Source organism: Melanerpes formicivorus, unplaced genomic scaffold (assembly GCF_026170545.1).
Source record: "Melanerpes formicivorus ecotype bairdi unplaced genomic scaffold, bMelFor1.0.p_v2 SCAF_46, whole genome shotgun sequence".
Lineage (NCBI taxonomy): Eukaryota > Metazoa > Chordata > Aves > Piciformes > Picidae > Melanerpes > Melanerpes formicivorus.
Genome location: NW_027142398.1, coordinates 103,493 through 121,269, shown reverse-complemented (window position 1 = coordinate 121,269; position 17,777 = coordinate 103,493). Strand labels below are relative to the sequence as shown.

General features: G+C 58.9%; 1 protein-coding gene across 4 annotated transcripts in view; it reads right to left on the bottom strand.

Moving 5' to 3' along the window:
• KCTD20 (potassium channel tetramerization domain containing 20) overlaps nucleotides 1-17,777 on the bottom strand; it is a 48,442-nt gene that overhangs the window by 7,544 nt on the left and 23,121 nt on the right. For all 4 annotated transcript variants that reach the window (XR_010989881.1, XM_068159463.1, XM_068159461.1 and 1 more), the window contains exons 2-6: nucleotides 6,201-6,400; nucleotides 4,851-5,391; nucleotides 3,014-3,116; nucleotides 1,604-1,724; nucleotides 19-216 (exon numbers count right to left, since the gene is read on the bottom strand). Coding sequence is in view for 3 of the 4 variants with exons in the window: in XM_068159461.1 (XP_068015562.1) it covers nucleotides 19-216; nucleotides 1,604-1,724; nucleotides 3,014-3,116; nucleotides 4,851-5,391; nucleotides 6,201-6,400 (1,163 nt within the window). In the remaining variant the exon portion in view is untranslated. The remainder of the gene's footprint in view (nucleotides 1-18; nucleotides 217-1,603; nucleotides 1,725-3,013; nucleotides 3,117-4,850; nucleotides 5,392-6,200; nucleotides 6,401-17,777) is intronic.

Below are 17,777 nucleotides of genomic sequence, written 5' to 3'. Positions count from 1 at the left end.
CCAGAGCAGAGCCCTTACTCTGGGAGTACTCCTCTCCCATGGGCGGGGGGTGATCCTCATCCCAGTCCACCGTGTCCTCGTCGGTCAGCACCACGATGTGGCACTCGCGCTCCCCCTTGCGGGCGCTGTCCACCATGATGGGCAGGATCAGCTCCTCCAGGTAGGAGTCGAACTGCTTGTGCGCGCCGTCGTTGGAGAGCTCATGCAGCAGAGCACCTGAGGAGACAGCAAGCAGGGGCTGAGCTTCGTGCCTGCCCCTGCCAGGGGCATCCCAGAGCACAGCCTGCGCTCCAACCTAGGCAACCTCTTGCTGTGCAGCCTCTAGCAGTGGCCAAAGCAGCTGCAGGAGACTGTGCTGCACATGGGAAGGGAAGGGAAGGGAAGGGAAGGGACCAGGTTGGAAGAGACCTTCAAGATCATCCAGTCCAACCTATCATCCAACACCACCTAATCAACTAACCCATGGCACCAAGTCCCCATCCAGTCTCCTCCCGAACACCTCCAGTGATGGGGACTCCACCACCTCCCTGGGCAGCACATCCCAAGGGCCAATCACTCTCTCTGTGTAGAACTTCTTCTTAACCTCCAGCCTAAACCTCCCCTGGCACAGCTTGAGACTGTGTCCTCTTGTTCTGGTGCTGCTTGCTTGGGAGAAGAGATCAAGCTCTGCCTGTCCACAACCTCCCTGCAGGGAGTTGCAGAGAGCAAGAAGGTCTCCCCTGAGCCTCCTCTTCTGCAGGCTAAGCAACCCCAGCTCCCTCAGCCTCTCCTCCCAGGGCTGTGCTCCAGACCCCTCCCCAGCTTTGTTGCCCTTCTCTGGACACCTTCCAGCAGCTCAACATCTTTCCTGAGCTGAGGAACCCAGAGCTGGATGCAGGACTCCAGGTGTGGCCTAACCAGTGCTGAGAGGCTGAGGGAGCTGGGGTTGCTTAGCCTGGAGAAGAGGAGGCTCAGGGGAGACCTTCTTGCTCTCTGCAACTCCCTGCAGGGAGGTTGGAGCCAGGTGGGGGTTGGGCTCTTCTGCCAGGCAAGCAACACCAGAACAAGAGGACACAGTCTCAAGCTGTGCCAGGGGAGGTTCAGGCTGGAGGGGAGGAGAAAGTTCTTCCCAGCAAGAGAGATTGGCCCTGGGGATGTGCTGCCCAGGGAGGTGGTGGAGTCCCCATCCCTGGAGGTGTCCAAGAGGGGACTGGATGTGTCCCTTGGAGCAATGGTTTGGTTGTCAGGAGGTGCTGGGTGACAGCTTGGACTTGCTGATCCTTGAGGTCTTTTCCAACCACATTGATTCCATGAGTCTATGAAACGAGAGCAGAGCAGATTGAGCTTGGGTGTGAGGAACAAATTCTGCACCCTGAGGCTGCTGGAGCACTGCAGCAGGTTGCTCAGGGGGGTGGTTGAGGCCCTGTCCCTGGAGATACTCCAGGTCAGGCTCAACAGGGCTCTGCCAACCTGCTCTAGGGGAGGATGTCCCTGTAGCAGATGACCTTTGGAGGTCCCTTCCAACCTAACCCACTCTGTGAACTGAGAACTGCTCTGACCCAGGCCCAGAGTGCTCAGCACCAGGCAGGTGAGCTCCTGGGAGTCGATTTCTCTCCCCACTTACTTAGATCTTGGCATTTGATTGTGTTGAAATCAAAGTTTATGCAGAGGTAATCACAGGTGTCCCTCAGGTCTGGGATGGAAATGCCATCAGGGCAGTTAATGATTCCTGTTTTGTAATAGTCCTGCAAAGAGAAGGAGAGGTTTAAGAGAGCACAATTCAGGCTGCCTTGGACTCTTGATTATTTTTAATGAGCTCTTTTGTGTGGTGAAGCAACACCTGAGACTTCCAGAGGCCCCCTGCAGCTCTGTGACCAGCACAGCCAGCCCTGCCTGTCTGAGCATCCAAGTCTCTTCCCAGATCCTCTTGGCTCTGCTGAAAGGTCAGCTCCAGTGCAAACCTTTCCCATGGCACAGGGCACTCATCACATCTCAGGTGCAGTAATGTGCAACCACGAGGTCAGAAAGGGGCCTGGGGGGTAGTGGGGGACAGCAGCTGAACAGGAGCCAGCAGTGTGCCCAGGGGGCCAAGAAGGTCAAGGCCATCCTGGCCTGCAGCAGGAAGAGTGTGGCCAACAGGAGCAGGGAGCTCATCCTGCCCTGTGCTCAGCACTGCTGAGGCCACACCTGGAGTCCTGTGTCCAGTTCTGGGCTCCTCAGGTCAGGAAAGAGGTTGAGCTGCTGGAAGGTGTCCAGAGAAGGGCCAGGAGGATGAGCAGAGGGCTGGAGCTGCTCTGCTGTGAGGACAGACTGCAGGAGTTGGGGCTGTGCAGGCTGGAGGAGAGAAGGCTCTGAGGTGACCTCATTGTGGCCTTCCAGGATCTGCAGGGGGCTCCAGGAAGGCTGGGGAGGGACTGCTCAGGATCTCAGGCAGTGATAGGACTAGGGGGAATGGAATGAAGCTGGGGGTGGGGAGATTCAGGCTGGAGGGGAGGAGGAAGTTCTTCCCCATGAGAGTGGTGAAGCCCTGGAATGGGTTGTGCAGGGAGGTGGTTGGGGCCCTGTCCCTGGAGGTGTTTAAGCCCAGGCTGGCTGAGGCTGTGGCCAGGCTGATCTAGTGTGGGGTGTCCCTGCCCATGGCAGGGGGCTGGAACTGGCTGATCCTTGCGGTCCCTTCCAACCCTGACTGATACTATGATACCATGAACTCCCTGAAGGGAGGTTGGAGCCAGGTGGGGGTTGGGCTCTTCTCTCAAGCAACCAGCAGCAGAACAAGAGGACACAGTCTCAAGCTGTGCCAGGGGAGGTTCAGGCTGGAGGTGAGGAGAAAGTTCTTCCCAGAGAGAGTTGTTAGCCACTGGGATGTGCTGCCCAGGGAGGTGGTGGAGTCCCCATCCCTGGAGGTGTTCAAGAGGGGATGGGATGTGGCACTTGGGGCCATGGTTTGCCTGTCAGGAGGTGCTGGGTGCTGGGCAGCAGGTTGGCCTTGATGGCCTGGGAGGCCTCTCCCAGCCTGGCTGTGTGCTCTCCTCACCAGCACGGTGCGGAACACGGCGGCGCTGATCCCCTCGGCGATCTCGTACTCCCCCTTCTCGTTGGGCCTGGTGAAGTTGTACTCCCTCCCTGGGCCAAACATCCTGAGCAGAGAGAAAACACCAGGTCAGTGCACAGGCTGCTTAAAAGCATTCACTCCTGGAGGCCTGGGGGCCAAGCAGTTACCCAGCCAGCAGCAATGTGCCCCTCATGGCCAAGCAGGGCTGAGAGTTGCCCCGGGGTGCATAAAGAGTGTGGCCAGCAGGCCAAGGGAGGTTCTGCTCCCCTCTGCCCTGCTCCAAGGAGGACACATCTGCACTACTGGGTCCAGTTCTGGGCTCCCCAGCTCAAGAGGGACAGGGAACTACTGGACAGAGTTCAGTGGAGGCTTATGAGGGTGATGAAGGGTCTGAAAGATCTGTCTGGTGAGCAAAGGCTGAGAGCCCTGGGGCTGAGAGCCTGGAGCAGAGGGCAGCTGAGCAATGCTCAGCAAGAGCTAAAGGAGCTGTGGGGGGCAAGAGGCTGGGGCCATACTCTGCTCAGTGGTACCCAGGGACAGGCCAAGGGGCACAAACTGCCACCCAGGAGGTTCCATCTGACCAAGAGGAGAAACTTCTTTGGTGTGAGGCTGCTGGAGCCTGGAGCAGGCTGCCCAGAGAGGTTGTGGAGTCTCCTGGGGTGGAGAGCTTCCAACCCCCCCTGGGCACTGTGCCCCTGGGCAAGCTGCTGTGGGGGCCCTGCTGGAGCAGGGGGGTTGGAGTGGGTGATCCCCAGAGCTCCCTTCCAAGCCCAACCATGCTGGGGTTATAACTATCTGAAGGGTGGGGGGCAAGAAGGGGCCAGGCTCTGTTCAGTGGTGTCCTCTGATAGGACAAGGAACAATGGACACAAACGGGGGCCCAGGAGGTGCCACCTCAACAGGAGGAGAAACTCTTTTAGTGTGACGGGAATATTGCATCCAGTTCTGGGCTTCCCAGCTCAGGAGGGACAGGGATCTGCTGGACAGAGTCCAAGGGAGGGCTACAAGGATGCTGAAGGGACTGGAGACTGCCTGGGGAGGAGAGGCTGAGAGCCCTGGGGGTGGTTAGTGTGGAGAGGGGAAGGCTGAGAGGGATCTGATCAATGTCTATCAATAGCTGAGGGCTGGGGGTGAGGAGGGAGGGGACAGGGCCAGGCTCTGCTCAGCTGCACCCTGGGGTAGGACAAGAGACAATGGATGGAAACTGCAGCACAGGAGGTTCCAGCTCAGCATGAGGAGGAACTTCTGCCCTGTGAGGCTCCCAGAGCCCTGGAGCAGGCTGCCCAGAGAGGTTGTGGAGTCTCCTTCTCTGGAGCCTTCCCAGCCCTGTCTGGATGTGTTCCTGTGTGACCTGCTCTGGGTGACCCTGCTCTGGCAGGATGGACTCAAACCTCAAAGATCATCGAGTCCAAGCTGTCACCCAACACCTCCTGACTACTAGAGCATGGCCCTAAGTGCCACATCCAATCCCCTCTTGAACACCTCCAGGGATGGGGACTCCACCACCTCCCTGGGCAGCACATCCCAATGGCTAACAACTCTCTCTGGGAAGAACTTCCTCCTCACCTCCAGCCTAAACCTCCCCTGGCACAGCTTGAGACTGTGTCCTCTTGTTCTCTGCTGCTTGCCTGGGAGAAGAGCCCAACCCCCACCTGGCTCCAACCTCCCTGCAGGGAGTTGCAGAGAGCAAGAAGGTCTCCCCTGAGCCTCCTCTTCTGCAGGCTAAGCAACCCCAGCTCCCTCAGCCTCCCCTTGTAGGGCTTGTCCTCACAGGAGAGGTGCTTCCTGAGGTGGGTTGCAGGCAGTGGGCACCACTCACCTTCCCAGCATGGTGTCAGGGTGGGCAGTGAAGATCTGGGGGTTGACTGCGAAGCGAGTGCCGTCCACCACCAGCGTCACCTTCTCCGGAGCCGCTGCCTGCGAGCTGCTGCTGGGGGGCAGGGAGCTGCAGCCCTGGGAGCTGCTGCTGGGGGGCAGGGAGCTGCAGCCTTGGGAGCTGCAGCCCTGGGAGCTGCTGCTGGGGGGCAGGGAGCTGCAGCCCTGGGAGCTGCTGCTGGGGGGCAGGGAGCTGCAGCCTTGGGAGCTGCAGCCCTGGGAGCTGCTGCTGGGGGGCAGGGAGCTGCAGCCCTGGGAGCTGCTGCTGGAGGGCAGGGAGCTGCAGCCCTGGGAGCTGCAGCCCTGGGAGCTGCTGCTGGAGGGCAGGGAGCTGCAGCCCTGCCGTTCCTGGCAGCTGAAGTACTCTGCCTGCCTCTTGCTGCCCTCTGGGCAGTGGCAGCTGTGGGGGTCTTCAGGAGCAGGCAGCATGCTGCAGAGCTGGGGGCTGGCTGGGCAGGCAGGGTGCCGGCATCCAGAGGCTGAAGCTGAGGGAGAGAGGGGAGAGAGAAGTGACTGAGAAACCTCCCTTGGGAGGAAAGCTTCTGGTGTGAGGAGGGGAGTGACACAGGAGCCAAGGGCCACACACCTGGCAGGGCATGGGTGCATGGAGAGGGTGGCCAGCAGGGCCAGGGAGGTTCTCCTTTCCCTCTGCTCTGCTGAGACCTTATCGGGAGCCCTGGGTCCAGTTTTGGGTTCCCCAGTTCAAGAGACAGGGAACTGCTGGAGGGACTCCAGGGGAGGCTTATGAGGATGATGAAGGCACTGAAACATCTGTCTGGTGAGGAAAGACCTGGGGCTGTTGAGCCTGGAGCAGAGCAGCCCCAGAGGGGAGCTGAGCAATGCTCAGCAAGAGCTAAAGGCTGGGGGGCAAGAGGCTGGGGCCAGGCTCTGCTGAGTGGTGCCCAGGACAGGCCAAGGGGCACAAAGTGGCAGCCAGGAGGTTCCATCTGGACAGGAGGAGAAAGTTGTTTGGGGTGAGGCTGCTGGAGCCTGGAGTAGGCTGCCCAGAGAGGTTGTGGAGTCTCCTGGTGTGGAGAGCTTCCAACCCCCCCCAGGCCATTGTGCCCCTGGGCGAGCTGCTGGGGGAGCCCTGCTGGAGCATCATCCTCATAAGCCTCCCCTGCACTCCCTCCAGCAGTTCCCTGTCTCTCAAACTGGGGAACCCAAAACTGGACCCAGTGCTCCAGGTAAGGTCTGAGCAGGGCAGAGCAGAGGGGGAGGAAAAGCCAAACATCAGACTGCACCGAAGTGAATCTTCCTTACAGATGATCAGAGGTACAGACACCATCCTTACCCTCAGTCCTGGGCAGTGCAGCAGGGCTGTGACCTCCTAGCACCACCTTACTGTCTTCTGCCTCAGGGACTGCTGCTGGGAGGTGTTCCAGAGGGAAAGTGGCCTCCTGACTCCTTGCCCAGTCTGTCCCAGCAGCACAGGTACCATTCATGCTGGGCCTCCGTGGGGCCAGGACCTGGGTGCGTTTCCTGAGGGAAGAGCTGGGAGAGAGAACACCAAAGAGTCAGGAACAGAGTAGGGGAGAGTAGAGTAGGGTAGGGTAGGGTAGGGTAGAGTAGAGTAGAGTAGAGTAGAGTAGAGTAGAGTAGAGTAGAATAGAATAGAATAGAATAGAATAGAATAGAATAGAATAGAATAGAATAGAATAGAATACAATAGAATAGAATTAACCAGGCTGGAAAAGACCTTGGAGATCATCAAGTCCAACCTCTCCCCCAGCACCATCTGATCAACTCAACCATGGCACCAAGGGCCTCATCCAGGCTCTTCCTAAACACCTCCAGGGATGGGGACTCCACCACCTCCCTGGGCAGCACAGCCCCAGGGCCAATCTCTCTGGCTGGGAAGAATTCCTTCCTCACCTCCAGCCTGAACCTCCCCTGGCACAGCTTGAGACTGTGTCCTCTTGTTCTGGTGCTGCTTGCCTGGGAGAAGAGCCCAACCCCCACCTGGCTCCAACCTCCCTGCAGGGAGTTGCAGAGAGCAAGAAGGTCTCCCCTGAGCCTCCTCTTCTGCAGGCTAAGCAACCCCAGCTCCCTCAGCCTCTCCTCCCAGGGCTGTGCCCCAGACCCCTCCCCAGCTTTGTTGCCCTTCTCTGGACACCTTCCAGCAGCTCAACCTCTTTCCTGACCTGAGGAGCCCAGAACTGGACTCAGGACTCCAGGTGTGCCCTCAGCAGGTTGGATGAGGCCTTGAACAACCTGGGCTGAGTGGGAGCTGTCCCTACCCATGGCAGGGAGGTTGGAACTGGATGATCTTGAAGGTCCCTTCAAACCCAAACAATTCCATGAATCTATGAGGGAAAAAAACCATCTTTGTTGAGAGGACAGGATACAGAATTAACCAGGTTGGAAAAGGCCTCAGAGATCATCCAGTCCAACCTCTCCCCCAGCACCATCTGATCAACTCAACCATGGCACCAAGAGTCTCAGTCAGGCTCTTGGGCTCAATGATCTTTGAGGTCTCTTCCAACCTTAGGAATATTGAATACTGAATTCCTGAACACCTCCAGGGATGGGGACTCCAGCCCCTTCCCATGGCCAACCATCTTGGGCAGGCCTTGAGAGGAGCTGTCCTTCAGCCTGGCTGGTTGGGAGGCACACAAACAAGCCCCTGGGGTGCTGCCTCAGGAGCCCTTTCATTCCCACCAAGGTTTCAACGGGGACACCAAGCCCCTGATCAACCTGAGCTGCTAACACAGCTCCTGGAGAACAGGCTCTGCTCTGTGAGCTGATGACAGCTCTCCTAAGGGAACTTGATAAGCATAACATCTGCTGCTTAGGCCTCTTTATTCCAAGAGAGCTGCAGCTCTGCCAGCAAGCTCCCCTTGCACTGCCTGCACAATCCCTCCATTGTTGAACGCCACTGAGCTGAGAGGAGAGCTGAGAGGACTCAGATCAACCAGCACCCCACAGCCAGGCAAGCAGCAGCTGTGTCATAGTATCACAGTATCACAGTATCAGTCAGGGTTGGAAGGGACCACAAGGATCAGCCAGTTCCAGCCCCCCTGCCATGGGCAGGGACACCCCACACTAGATCAGCCTGGCCAGAGCCTCAGCCAGCCTGGCCTTAAACACCTCCAGGGACAGGGCCCCAACCACCTCCCTGCACAACCCATCCCAGGGCTTCACCACTCTCATGGTGAAGAACCTCCTCCTCCCCTCCAGCCTCAATCTCCCCACCTCCAGCTTCATTCCATTCCCCCTAGTCCTATCACTGCCTGAGATCCTGAGCAGTCCCTCCCCAGCCTTCCTGGAGCCTCCTGCAGATCCTGGAAGGCCACAATGAGGTCACCTCAGAGCCTTCTCTTCTCCAGCCTGCACAGCCCCAACTCCTTCAGTCTGTCCTCACAGCAGAGCAGCTCCAGCCCTCTGCTCCTCCTCCTGGCCCTGCTCTGGACACCTTCCAGCACCTCCAGATCCCTCTTGCCATAGGGGCTCCAGAACTGGAGGCAGGACTCCAGGTGGGGTCTCCCCAGAGCTGAGCAGAGGGGGAGAATCACCTCCCTTGCCCTGCTGGCCACACTTCTCCTGCTGCAGCCCAGGCTCTGGTTGGCTTTCTGGGCTGCAAGTGCACACTGAGAGCTCCTGGTGAGCTTTTTGTCCACCAGCACCCCCAAGGCTCTCTCCTCAGGGCTGATTTCCAGCCAGTCCCTGCCCAGCCTGGATTTGTGCCTGGGATTGCCTCCAGCCAGCTGCAGGACCCTGCCCTTGCTCTTATTGAACTTCATGAGGTTGGCTTGTGCCCACCTCTCCAGCCTGTCCAGGTCCCTCTGGATGGATCCCTTCCCTCCAGCTGTCTGCTGCACCACACAGCTTGGTGTCATCAGCAAACCTGCTGAGGCTGCACTCACTGCCACTGTCCATGGCACCCACAGGGATGTTGAACAAGAGAGGTCCCAGGACTGATCCCTGAGGGACTCTGCTTGTCCCTGGCCTCCACTGGGCCATGGAGCCATGGACAGCCACTCTTTGGGTGCAGCCATCAAGCCAGTTCCTTATCCATCTCGTGGTCACCCCTCACACCCGTATGTCACCAGCCTGGAGACCAGGCTGTGGTGTGGGACAGTGTGGAAGGCTTTGCTCAGGGCCAGGTAAATGACATCCTGAGCAAAGCCTTCGACCCTGCCCTGCAAGGGACACAGTCAAGGGACACTGCCCCCTTGAGCTGGACCAGTCCCTCTTTAGGGCATCCCCCAGAGCAGGAAGCACACACACAATTTGCCAACAATCACAGAAACCCAGAGTGGCTTGGCTGGGAAGGGAACTTTCAGACTTAGCCAGGCCTGGCCCACTGCACTGAGCAGGGACATCTGCAAGCAGAGCAGGCTGCTCAGAGCCCCCACCAACCTGCCCTGCAGAAAAGAAAGCTCTGGGGTGGCCTTAGAGCAGCCTTCCACCACCTGGAAGGGAGTGCTGGGGAGGGACTTTTGGGAAGGGCTTGCAATGAAAGGACAAGGAACAATGGCTTGGAGCTGGGAGAGGGCAGATTGAGACTGGGGGTGAGGAAGAAACTCTTGGCAGTGAGGGTAGGGAGACACTGGCACAGGCTGCCCAGGCTGCTCCCTGCCTGGAGGTGCTCAAGAGTGAGTTGAGTTGAATGAGGCCTTGAGCAAGCTGGGCTGGTGGGAGGTGTCCTGCCCATGGCAGAGGGGGGTTGGAACTGGAGGAGCTTGAAGGTCCCTTCCAACCCAAACCCCTTCTGTGAGTCCATGAGTCTGGAAGCCAAACATTCAGTCATCCTGGGGCAGGCCAATGGTACCTTCCTGTCCTCTGCCCCCTCCTGGCATGCCCAAATGCACACCATGCCTCAGCAGCACCGAGGTAGATGACTAAGGATCCCTCCAGCACACCTGGCTGGGGCACCCAACCCCAGAGCAGTCACTGAAGGTGCCAAACCTATTGCAAACACACTGAAACCAGGCCACAAAGCCCTCTGAAGGCCAGCCAGCTCACAAGTGTCCTGGGCTCCTTTCATGCCCAGGTGAACTCCCTGTGCTGAGAAGGGAGCTCCACAAACACTAATTAGCAGGAGTCAGCTTCAAAGCTTTGCACTCCCATTCCAGTGCTCCTGGTGCCCAACAGCCCTGGGAAGCCCTGCAGGGAAGTCCTCTAGGAGCACAAAGAAGGACACAGAAGAGGAGAGGAGGCTGGGCTGGATGAGCTTTGGAGGTGCCTTCCAACCCAGAGCATTCTATGGTTCCCTGATTCAGGAGCAGCCAAGCTGCCTGCCCAAGGCTTCTCCTGACTTGTAGCATGTGTCCTACACCCAGGCTGTGCCCCAGCAGCTGCCCTGGGCTTGGAGAACCCCAGCAGGTTCCCACCTTCTTCTGAGGTGCCTTTCCTGGCCAAGCTGTCAGCCCCTGGCTTGGATGGGAGCACACTGCAGTGGGTTAGGAACTGGCTGGAGGCTGAGCCCAGAGAGTGGTGGTGAATGGTGCCACAGCCAGCTGGCAGCCAGGCACCAGTGCTGTGCCCCAGGGAGCAGTGCTGGGCCCTGTGCTCTTTAACATCTTCATTGATGATCTGGGTGAGGGCATTGAGTCCATCAGCAGTGAATGTGCAGCTGACACCAAGCTGGGGGCAGGAGTTGAGCTGCTGGAGGGCAGAGAGCCTCTGCAGAGGGACCTGGACAGGCTGGGCAGAGGGGCAGAGGCCAAGGGCAGGAGATTGAACACATCCAAGTGCCAGGGGCTGCACATTGGCCACAGCAACCCCAGGGAGTGCCACAGGCTGGGGGCAGAGTGGCTGAGAGCAGCCAGGCAGAGAGGGACCTGGGGGTGCTAGTTGATGGTAGGCTGAACATGAGCCTGCAGTGTGCCCAGGCAGCCAGCAGGGCCAAGGGCAGCCTGGCCTGCAGCAGGAAGAGTGTGGCCAGCAGGAGCAGGGAGCTCATCCTGCCCTGTGCTCAGCACTGCTGAGGCCACACCTGGAGTCCTGTGGCCAGCTCTGGGCTCCTCAGGTCAGCAAAGAGGTTGAGCTGCTGGAAGGTGTCCAGAGAAGGGCAAGAAAGCTGGGGAGGGGTCTGGGGCACAGCCCTGGGAGGAGAGGCTGAGGGAGCTGGGGTTGCTTAGCCTGCAGAAGAGGAGGCTCAGGGGAGACCTTCTTGCTCTCTGCAACTCCCTGAAGGGAGGTTGGAGCCAGGTGGGGGTTGGTCTCTTCTGCCAGGCAAGCAGCAGCAGAACAAGAGGACACAGTCTCAAGCTGTGCCAGGGGAGGTTCAGGCTGGAGGTGAGGAAGAAATTCTTCATAGAAAGAGAGATTGGCCCTGGGGCTGTGCTGCCCAGGGAGGTGGTGGAGTCCCCATCCCTGGAGGTGTTCAGGAAGAGCCTGGATGGGGTGCTTGGTGCCATGGTTGAGTTGATCAGATGGTGCTGGGGGAGAGGTTGGACTTGATTATCTCCAAGGTCTTTTCCAAGCTGCTCAGTTCTGTGTTCTGCCCTCTGAGAGCAGTGAGGAGCAAGCAGCAGCGAGTGACTCAGCTGCTCGCCGGCACTCCAAGCCACAGCGTAACCACCGGGGCTTGCATCAGGCTCCAACCAACTCCTTCTGAAGGTGACAACACTGCTGGAAATCTGCAAACCCAGTGCCCTCTCCAATTATTCTCAGCAGGGTGTGTGTGCCTGACCTAATTTTCCAGGCCCTGGCTCTGGAGCTTGCTGCATTTTAGCTCTCCCTGCGAGGCTCTCGGGAAAGGTTTTTCACCTTTGCTTCAGCTCCTCCAAGCACAGCTCTTGGAACAGGCCAAAAAGCTTCTCTGAGCATAAAAGCAGGGGGGAAAAAAACCCCAAGTTAGCAAGGGTTGAATTGGAAAAAAACAAAGAGAAATCTCTCAGGCTGAAGATAAGTAAGGAGAAGAATTTCCTGCCCATCAGGATTAGAATAGAATAGACCAGGTTGGAAGAGACCTTCACGATCATCGCGTCCAACCTATCGTCCAGCACCACCCAACCAACTAACCCATGGCACCAAGCCCCCCATCAAGTCTCCTCCTGAACACCTCCAGGGATGGGGACTCCACCACCTCCCTGGGCAGCCCATTCCAATGGACAATCACTCTTTCTGTGTAAAACTTCCTCCTCACCTCCAGCCTAAACCTCCCCTGGCGCAGCTTGAGACTGTGTCCTCTTGTTCTGGTGCTGGCTGCCTGGGAGAAGAGACCAACCTCTGCCTGTCTACAACCTCCCTTCAGGGAGTTGTAGAGAGTGATAAGGTCACCCCTGAGTCTCCTCTTCTCCAGGCTGAGCAACCCCAGCTCCCTCAGCCTCTCCTCCCAGGGCTGTGCCCCAGACTCCTCCCCAGCTTCGTTGCCCTTCTCTGGACACCTTCCAGCAGCTCAACCTCCTTCCTAAACTGAGGAGCCCAGAACTGGACACAGGACTCCAGGTGTGGCCTAACCAGTGCAGTGTGCAGGGGCAGGATGAGCTCCCTGCCCCTGCTGGCCACACTCTTCCTAATGCAGGCCAGGATGCCCTTGGCCCTCTTGGCTGCCTGGGCACACTGCAGGCTCATGTTCAGCCTACCATCGACCAGCACCCCCAGGTCCCTCTCTGCCTGCTGCTCTCAGCCACTCTGACCCCAGCCTGTGGCACTGCATGGGGTTGTTGTGGTCAATGTGCAGCACCTGGCACTTGGATGTGTTCAATCTCCTGCCCTTGGCCTCTGCCCATCTGCCCAGCCTGTCCAGGTCCCTCTGCAGAGCCTCTCTGCCCTCCAGCAGATCAACTCCTGCCCCCAGCTTGCTGTCAGCTGCACATTCACTGCTGATGGACTCAATGCCCTCCTCCAGATCATCAATGAAGATGTTAAAGAGCACAGGGCCCAGCACTGCTCCCTGGGGCACACCACTGGTGCCTGGCTGCCAGCTGGCTGTGGCACCATTCACCACCCCTCTCTGGGCTCAGCCTCCAGCCAGTTCCTAACCCACTGCAGTGTGCTCCCATCCAAGCCAGGGGCTGAGGCTCTGTCTGTGCCACGGCAGGGAGTGCAGTGCAGAGGCAGCAGCCAGGAGGGATGTGCTGGCCAAGGCTCTGCTGTGCCACACACCACGAGTGGCTTTGCCACTTGGGAGGCCAGATGCAGACTGAGGTGGGAACCCTGGGCCCTCCTCACCCCTTGTGTCTGTGAGGTTGGGCTCTGACCCCAAGCAGGGCAGTGGGGAGGCTGGAGCAGGATCAGAGCAGGGCAGTGGGGCTGGGGCCACTCCAGCCCAATCCACACAGATTCAAAGTTGGTTTCAGCCATTGCTCCTCTTCTCCAGGCTGAACACCCCCCAGCTCCCTCAGCTGCTCCTCCCCAGCTCTGTTCTTCAGACTCTCAACCAGCTTTGAGGGCTGTGCAGCATGAGAGCAATCCACATGAGACCAGCAGAACCTTTATCTCCCTGCTCTGATCAGGACTGAGAGAGATCTGGGGGCTTGCTGTGTAAGTAGGAAGGAAACTCACTGAAAACAGCTCTGAGTCTGTGTGGATGAGGCTGGAGTCAAAGGTTAGGAGCTGTGGCCCCAGCTTCTGCTCATCCCCACACCTGTAGCTTGGGAGTCCCTGAGGATGTGAACAAATAAGCTGGGGAAAATATGGGAAGTGAATAGCAAAGTATGGCAAGGGAGGATGGAGCACCTCCCCTGCTGCAGAGGGTCCAGAGGCAGCCAGCAAGATGAGCAGAGGGCTGCAGAACCTCCCCTGTGGGGGCAGGCTGGAGAGTTGGGGCTGTTCAGCCTGGAGAAGGGAAGGCTCCAGGGAAAGCTCAGAGCAGCCTTCCAGTACCTGAAGGGGCTGCAGGAGAGCTGGGGAGGGAGTTTGAGAAGGGCTGGGAGGGACAGGATGAGGAGCAATGGCTTTGAGCTGGGAGAGGGGAGACTGAGACTGGAGATTAGGAAGAAATTCTTTAGAGTGAGGGTGGGGAGAGGCTGGCACAGCTTGCCCAGGGAGGATGCTCAAGGCCAGGCTGGAGGAGGCCTTGAGCAACCTGAGCTGGTGGGAGCTGTCCCTGCTCATGGCAGGGGGGTTGGAACTGGATGACCTTTAAGGTCCCTTCCAAGCCAAACTATTCCATGAATCTATGAAACACCACAGAAGGGCACTGGAAAAAACAAACCTGCCAGGCCCTGCCTGCTGCAGTCTCAACAGAGCCTCCCTCCAGTCTCAACAGTCCCCTGGCCTGATGGAATGGAATGGAATGGAATGGAATGGACCAGGCTGGAAAAGTCTCTTCTCACAGGCAAGCAGCACCAGAACAAGAGGACACAGTCTCAAGCTGTGCCAGGGGAGGTTCAGGCTGGAGGGGAGGAAGAAATTCTTCCCAGCCAGAGAGATTGGCCCTGGGGATGTGCTGCCCAGGGGGGTGGTGGAGTCCCCATCCCTGGAGGGGTTTAGGAAGAGCCTGGATGAGGCCCTTGGTGCCATGGTTGGGTTGATCAGATGGTGCTGGGTGAGAGGTTGGACTTGATGATCTCCAAGGTCTTTTCCAATCTGGTTAGTTCTATTCCTATTCCTATTCCTATTCCTATTCCTATTCCTATTCCTATTCCTATTCCTATTCCTATTCCTATTCCTATTCTACTTAATTCTACTCCAGTCCAATCCTACTCCAGTCCAATCCTACTCCAGTCCAATTCTACCCCAGTCCAATCCTACTCTAGTCCAATTCTCCTCCAGTCCAATTCTCCCCCAGGCCAATTCTCCCCCAGGCCAATTCTACCCCAGTCCAGTTCTCCCCCAGTCCATGCAGAAGCCTTGGCTAGCAGATCAGTTTTGATGCCACTCCAGGAGGCACAGGGGCCTGGTCTCACCTGGTGTCACCAAGCTGCCTGCACCTTCTGCCACAAGGGGCTGAGCCCCAGGCACTGCCCTGGGTGGCTGCACAGAATCACAGAATCAATAAGGCTGGGAAAGACCTCAGAGCTCATCCAGTCCAACCTCTCACCCAACACCTCCTGGCTAACTAAACCATGGCTCCAAGTGCCACCTCCAACCCCTTTCTGAGCGACCAAGGGGTGCTGTAGGCAGTGTGAGGCTCGGGAGCTCTGGGGTTGGCTGCTCCCTGGCACCTGCAGATTTGCCTGAGGCACAGGAGAGCAGCACACAACCTGCATGCAGCCAGGTGGTATCAGATAGAAAACCCACCTGCAGCCTTGCTACTGAGCCTCACTTCACCTCCTGCTGCAGGCCCAGGCAGAAGCAGTCAGCAAGAGGCTGATTTCTGGGTTGAGCTGGCACAGCCACCTCGCTGAAGGCTTTGACATAACTCTGCCCATGTACAGAGGCAGCATTTTCCATCTGGCTCAGAAATCTAGGCAGAAAAGAATGGCCAGCAGCACTGCAGCAGTGCAGGGCAGCCTGCAGGCTCAGCCAGGAGCCAGCCAGGAGCTGCTGAAACGCTGGATTGTTCCCTCCTGTTCTGTGCATAGTGCCTCCCTGTCGGCAAAAGCTGACAGAGCTCCTCCCTGACCTGAGCCTGGACAAAAATCCCCTGTTCCTGCAACTGCCACTCAGATCTGCAGCCTGCTTCTCAGGCTCCAGCCCTGCACAGCCACCCCTGGCTTTGGAGAGTCATGGCTGCCAAGCAGGTCCCCTCCAGGCTGCCAGGGCCTGCTTCAGATGGGGACAGCCCAAGAGGAGCTGCTGCTGGCCCTGCCTCACACCGGCACCAGCCCTGCCCCACACCGGCACCAGCCCTGCCCCACACCAACACCAGCCCTGCCTCACACCAGCACCAGCCCTGCCCCACACCAACACCAGCCCTGCCTCACACCAGCACCAGCCCTGCCCCACACCGGCACCAGCCCTGCCCCACACCGGCACCAGCCCTGCCCCACACCAGCACCAGCCCTGCCCCACACCGGCACCAGCCCTGCCCCACACCAACACCAGCCCTGCCCCACACCAGCACCAGCCCTGCCCCACACCAGCACCAGCCCTGCCCCACACCGGCACCAGCTCTGCCCCACACCAGCATCAGCCCTGCCCCACACCGGCACCAGCTCTGCCCCACACCAGCACCAGCCCTGCCCCACACCGGCACCAGCTCTGCCCCACACCAGCATCAGCCCTGCCCCACACCGGCACCAGCCCTGCCCCACACCAGCACCAGCCCTGCCCCACACCGGCACCAGCTCTGCCCCACACCAGCATCAGCCCTGCCCCACACCGGCACCAGCTCTGCCCCACACCAGCACCAGCCCTGCCCCACACCGGCACCAGCTCTGCCCCACACCAGCATCAGCCCTGCCCCACACCGGCACCAGCTCTGCCCCACACCAGCACCAGCCCTGCCCCACACCGGCACCAGCTCTGCCCCACACCGGCACCAGCTCTGCCCCACACCAGCATCAGCCCTGCCCCACACCGGCACCAGCCCTGCCCCACACCAGCACCAGCCCTGCCCCACACCAGCACCAGCTCTGCCTTTGCCAACCTGTGAGCACCAAGACAGGCCACAGAATGGCCTCAGAGATCATCTGCTCCAACCCCCCCATACCATGGGCAGTGGTGCCTCTCAGCCAGGCTTGGCTGCTCAGCTGACCTGGCCTTGAACACCCCCAGGGAGGAGGCAGCCACAGCCTCCCTGGGCAGCCTCTGCCAGACTCTCACCACCCTCATACTCACAGTATCATAGAATCAGTCAGGGTTGGAAGGGACCACAAGGATCAGCCAGCCCCAACCCCCCTGCCATGGGCAGGGACACCCCACACTAGATCAGCCTGGCCAGAGCCTCAGCCAGCCTGGCCTTAAACACCTCCAGGGACAGAGCCCCAACCACCTCCCTGCACAACCCATTCCAGGGCTTCACCACTCTCATGGGGAAGAACTTCCTCCCCACCTCCAGCTTCATCCCATTCCCCCTAGTCCTATCACTCCCTGAGATCCTGAGCAGTCCCTCCCCAGCCTTCCTGTAGCCCCCTTCAGACACTGGAAAGCCAACTTCTTCCTCAGCTTCACTCTAACCCTGCTCTGCCTCAGCTTCAAACCCTTCCTCCTTGTCCTGTCTCCAGACACCCTCATGGAAAGTCTCTCTGCAGCCTTCCTGCAGGATCCCTTCAGCTCCTGCCAGGCAGCTCTGAGGCCCCTCTGGAGCCTTCTCCTCTCCAGGCTGAACCCCCCCAGCTCCCTCAGCCTGTGCTCACAGCAGAGCTGCTCCAGCCCTGGGAGCATCTTTGTGGCCTCCTCTGGCCTCACTCCTGCAGCTCTGTGTCCTTCTCATGCTGGGGACACCAAACCAATTCCATGATTCCATGCCAGACAAATTGTCCCATGCCACATCTGTGCCTTGCTTGCTCTCCCCCTGAGAGGGGAGGGGAGGGGAAGGGAAGGGAAGGGAAGGGAAGGGAAGGGAAGGGAAGGGAAGGGAAGGGAAGGGAAGGGAAGGGAAGGGAAGGGAAGGGAAGGGAAGGGAAGGGAAGGGAAGGGAAGGGAAGGGAAGGGAAGGGAAGGGAAGGGAAGGGAAGGGAAGGGAAGGGAAGGGAAGGGAAGGGAAGGGAAGGGAAGGGAATTAACCAGGTTGGAAAAGACCTTGGAGATCATCAAGCCCAACCTATCACCCAGCACCATCTGATCAACTCAACCATGGCTCCAAGGGCCACATCCAATCCCCTCTTGAACATCTCCAGGGATGGGAACTCCACCACCTCCCTGGGCAGCACATCCCCAGGGCCAATCTCTGTCTGGGAAGAACTTCCTCCTCACCTCCAGCCTACACCTCCCCTGGCACAGCCTGAGACTTCTGATGCTGGGGACACCAGCAGGGGAGGCAGGATTGGAGGTGAGGGTCTCAGCAGAGCAGAGAAGAGGGAAAGAATGCCACAGGCAGAAGCTCCCTGAGCTTTATTAACCTGAAGTAACCTGCTGTAGGCTTTCCCAA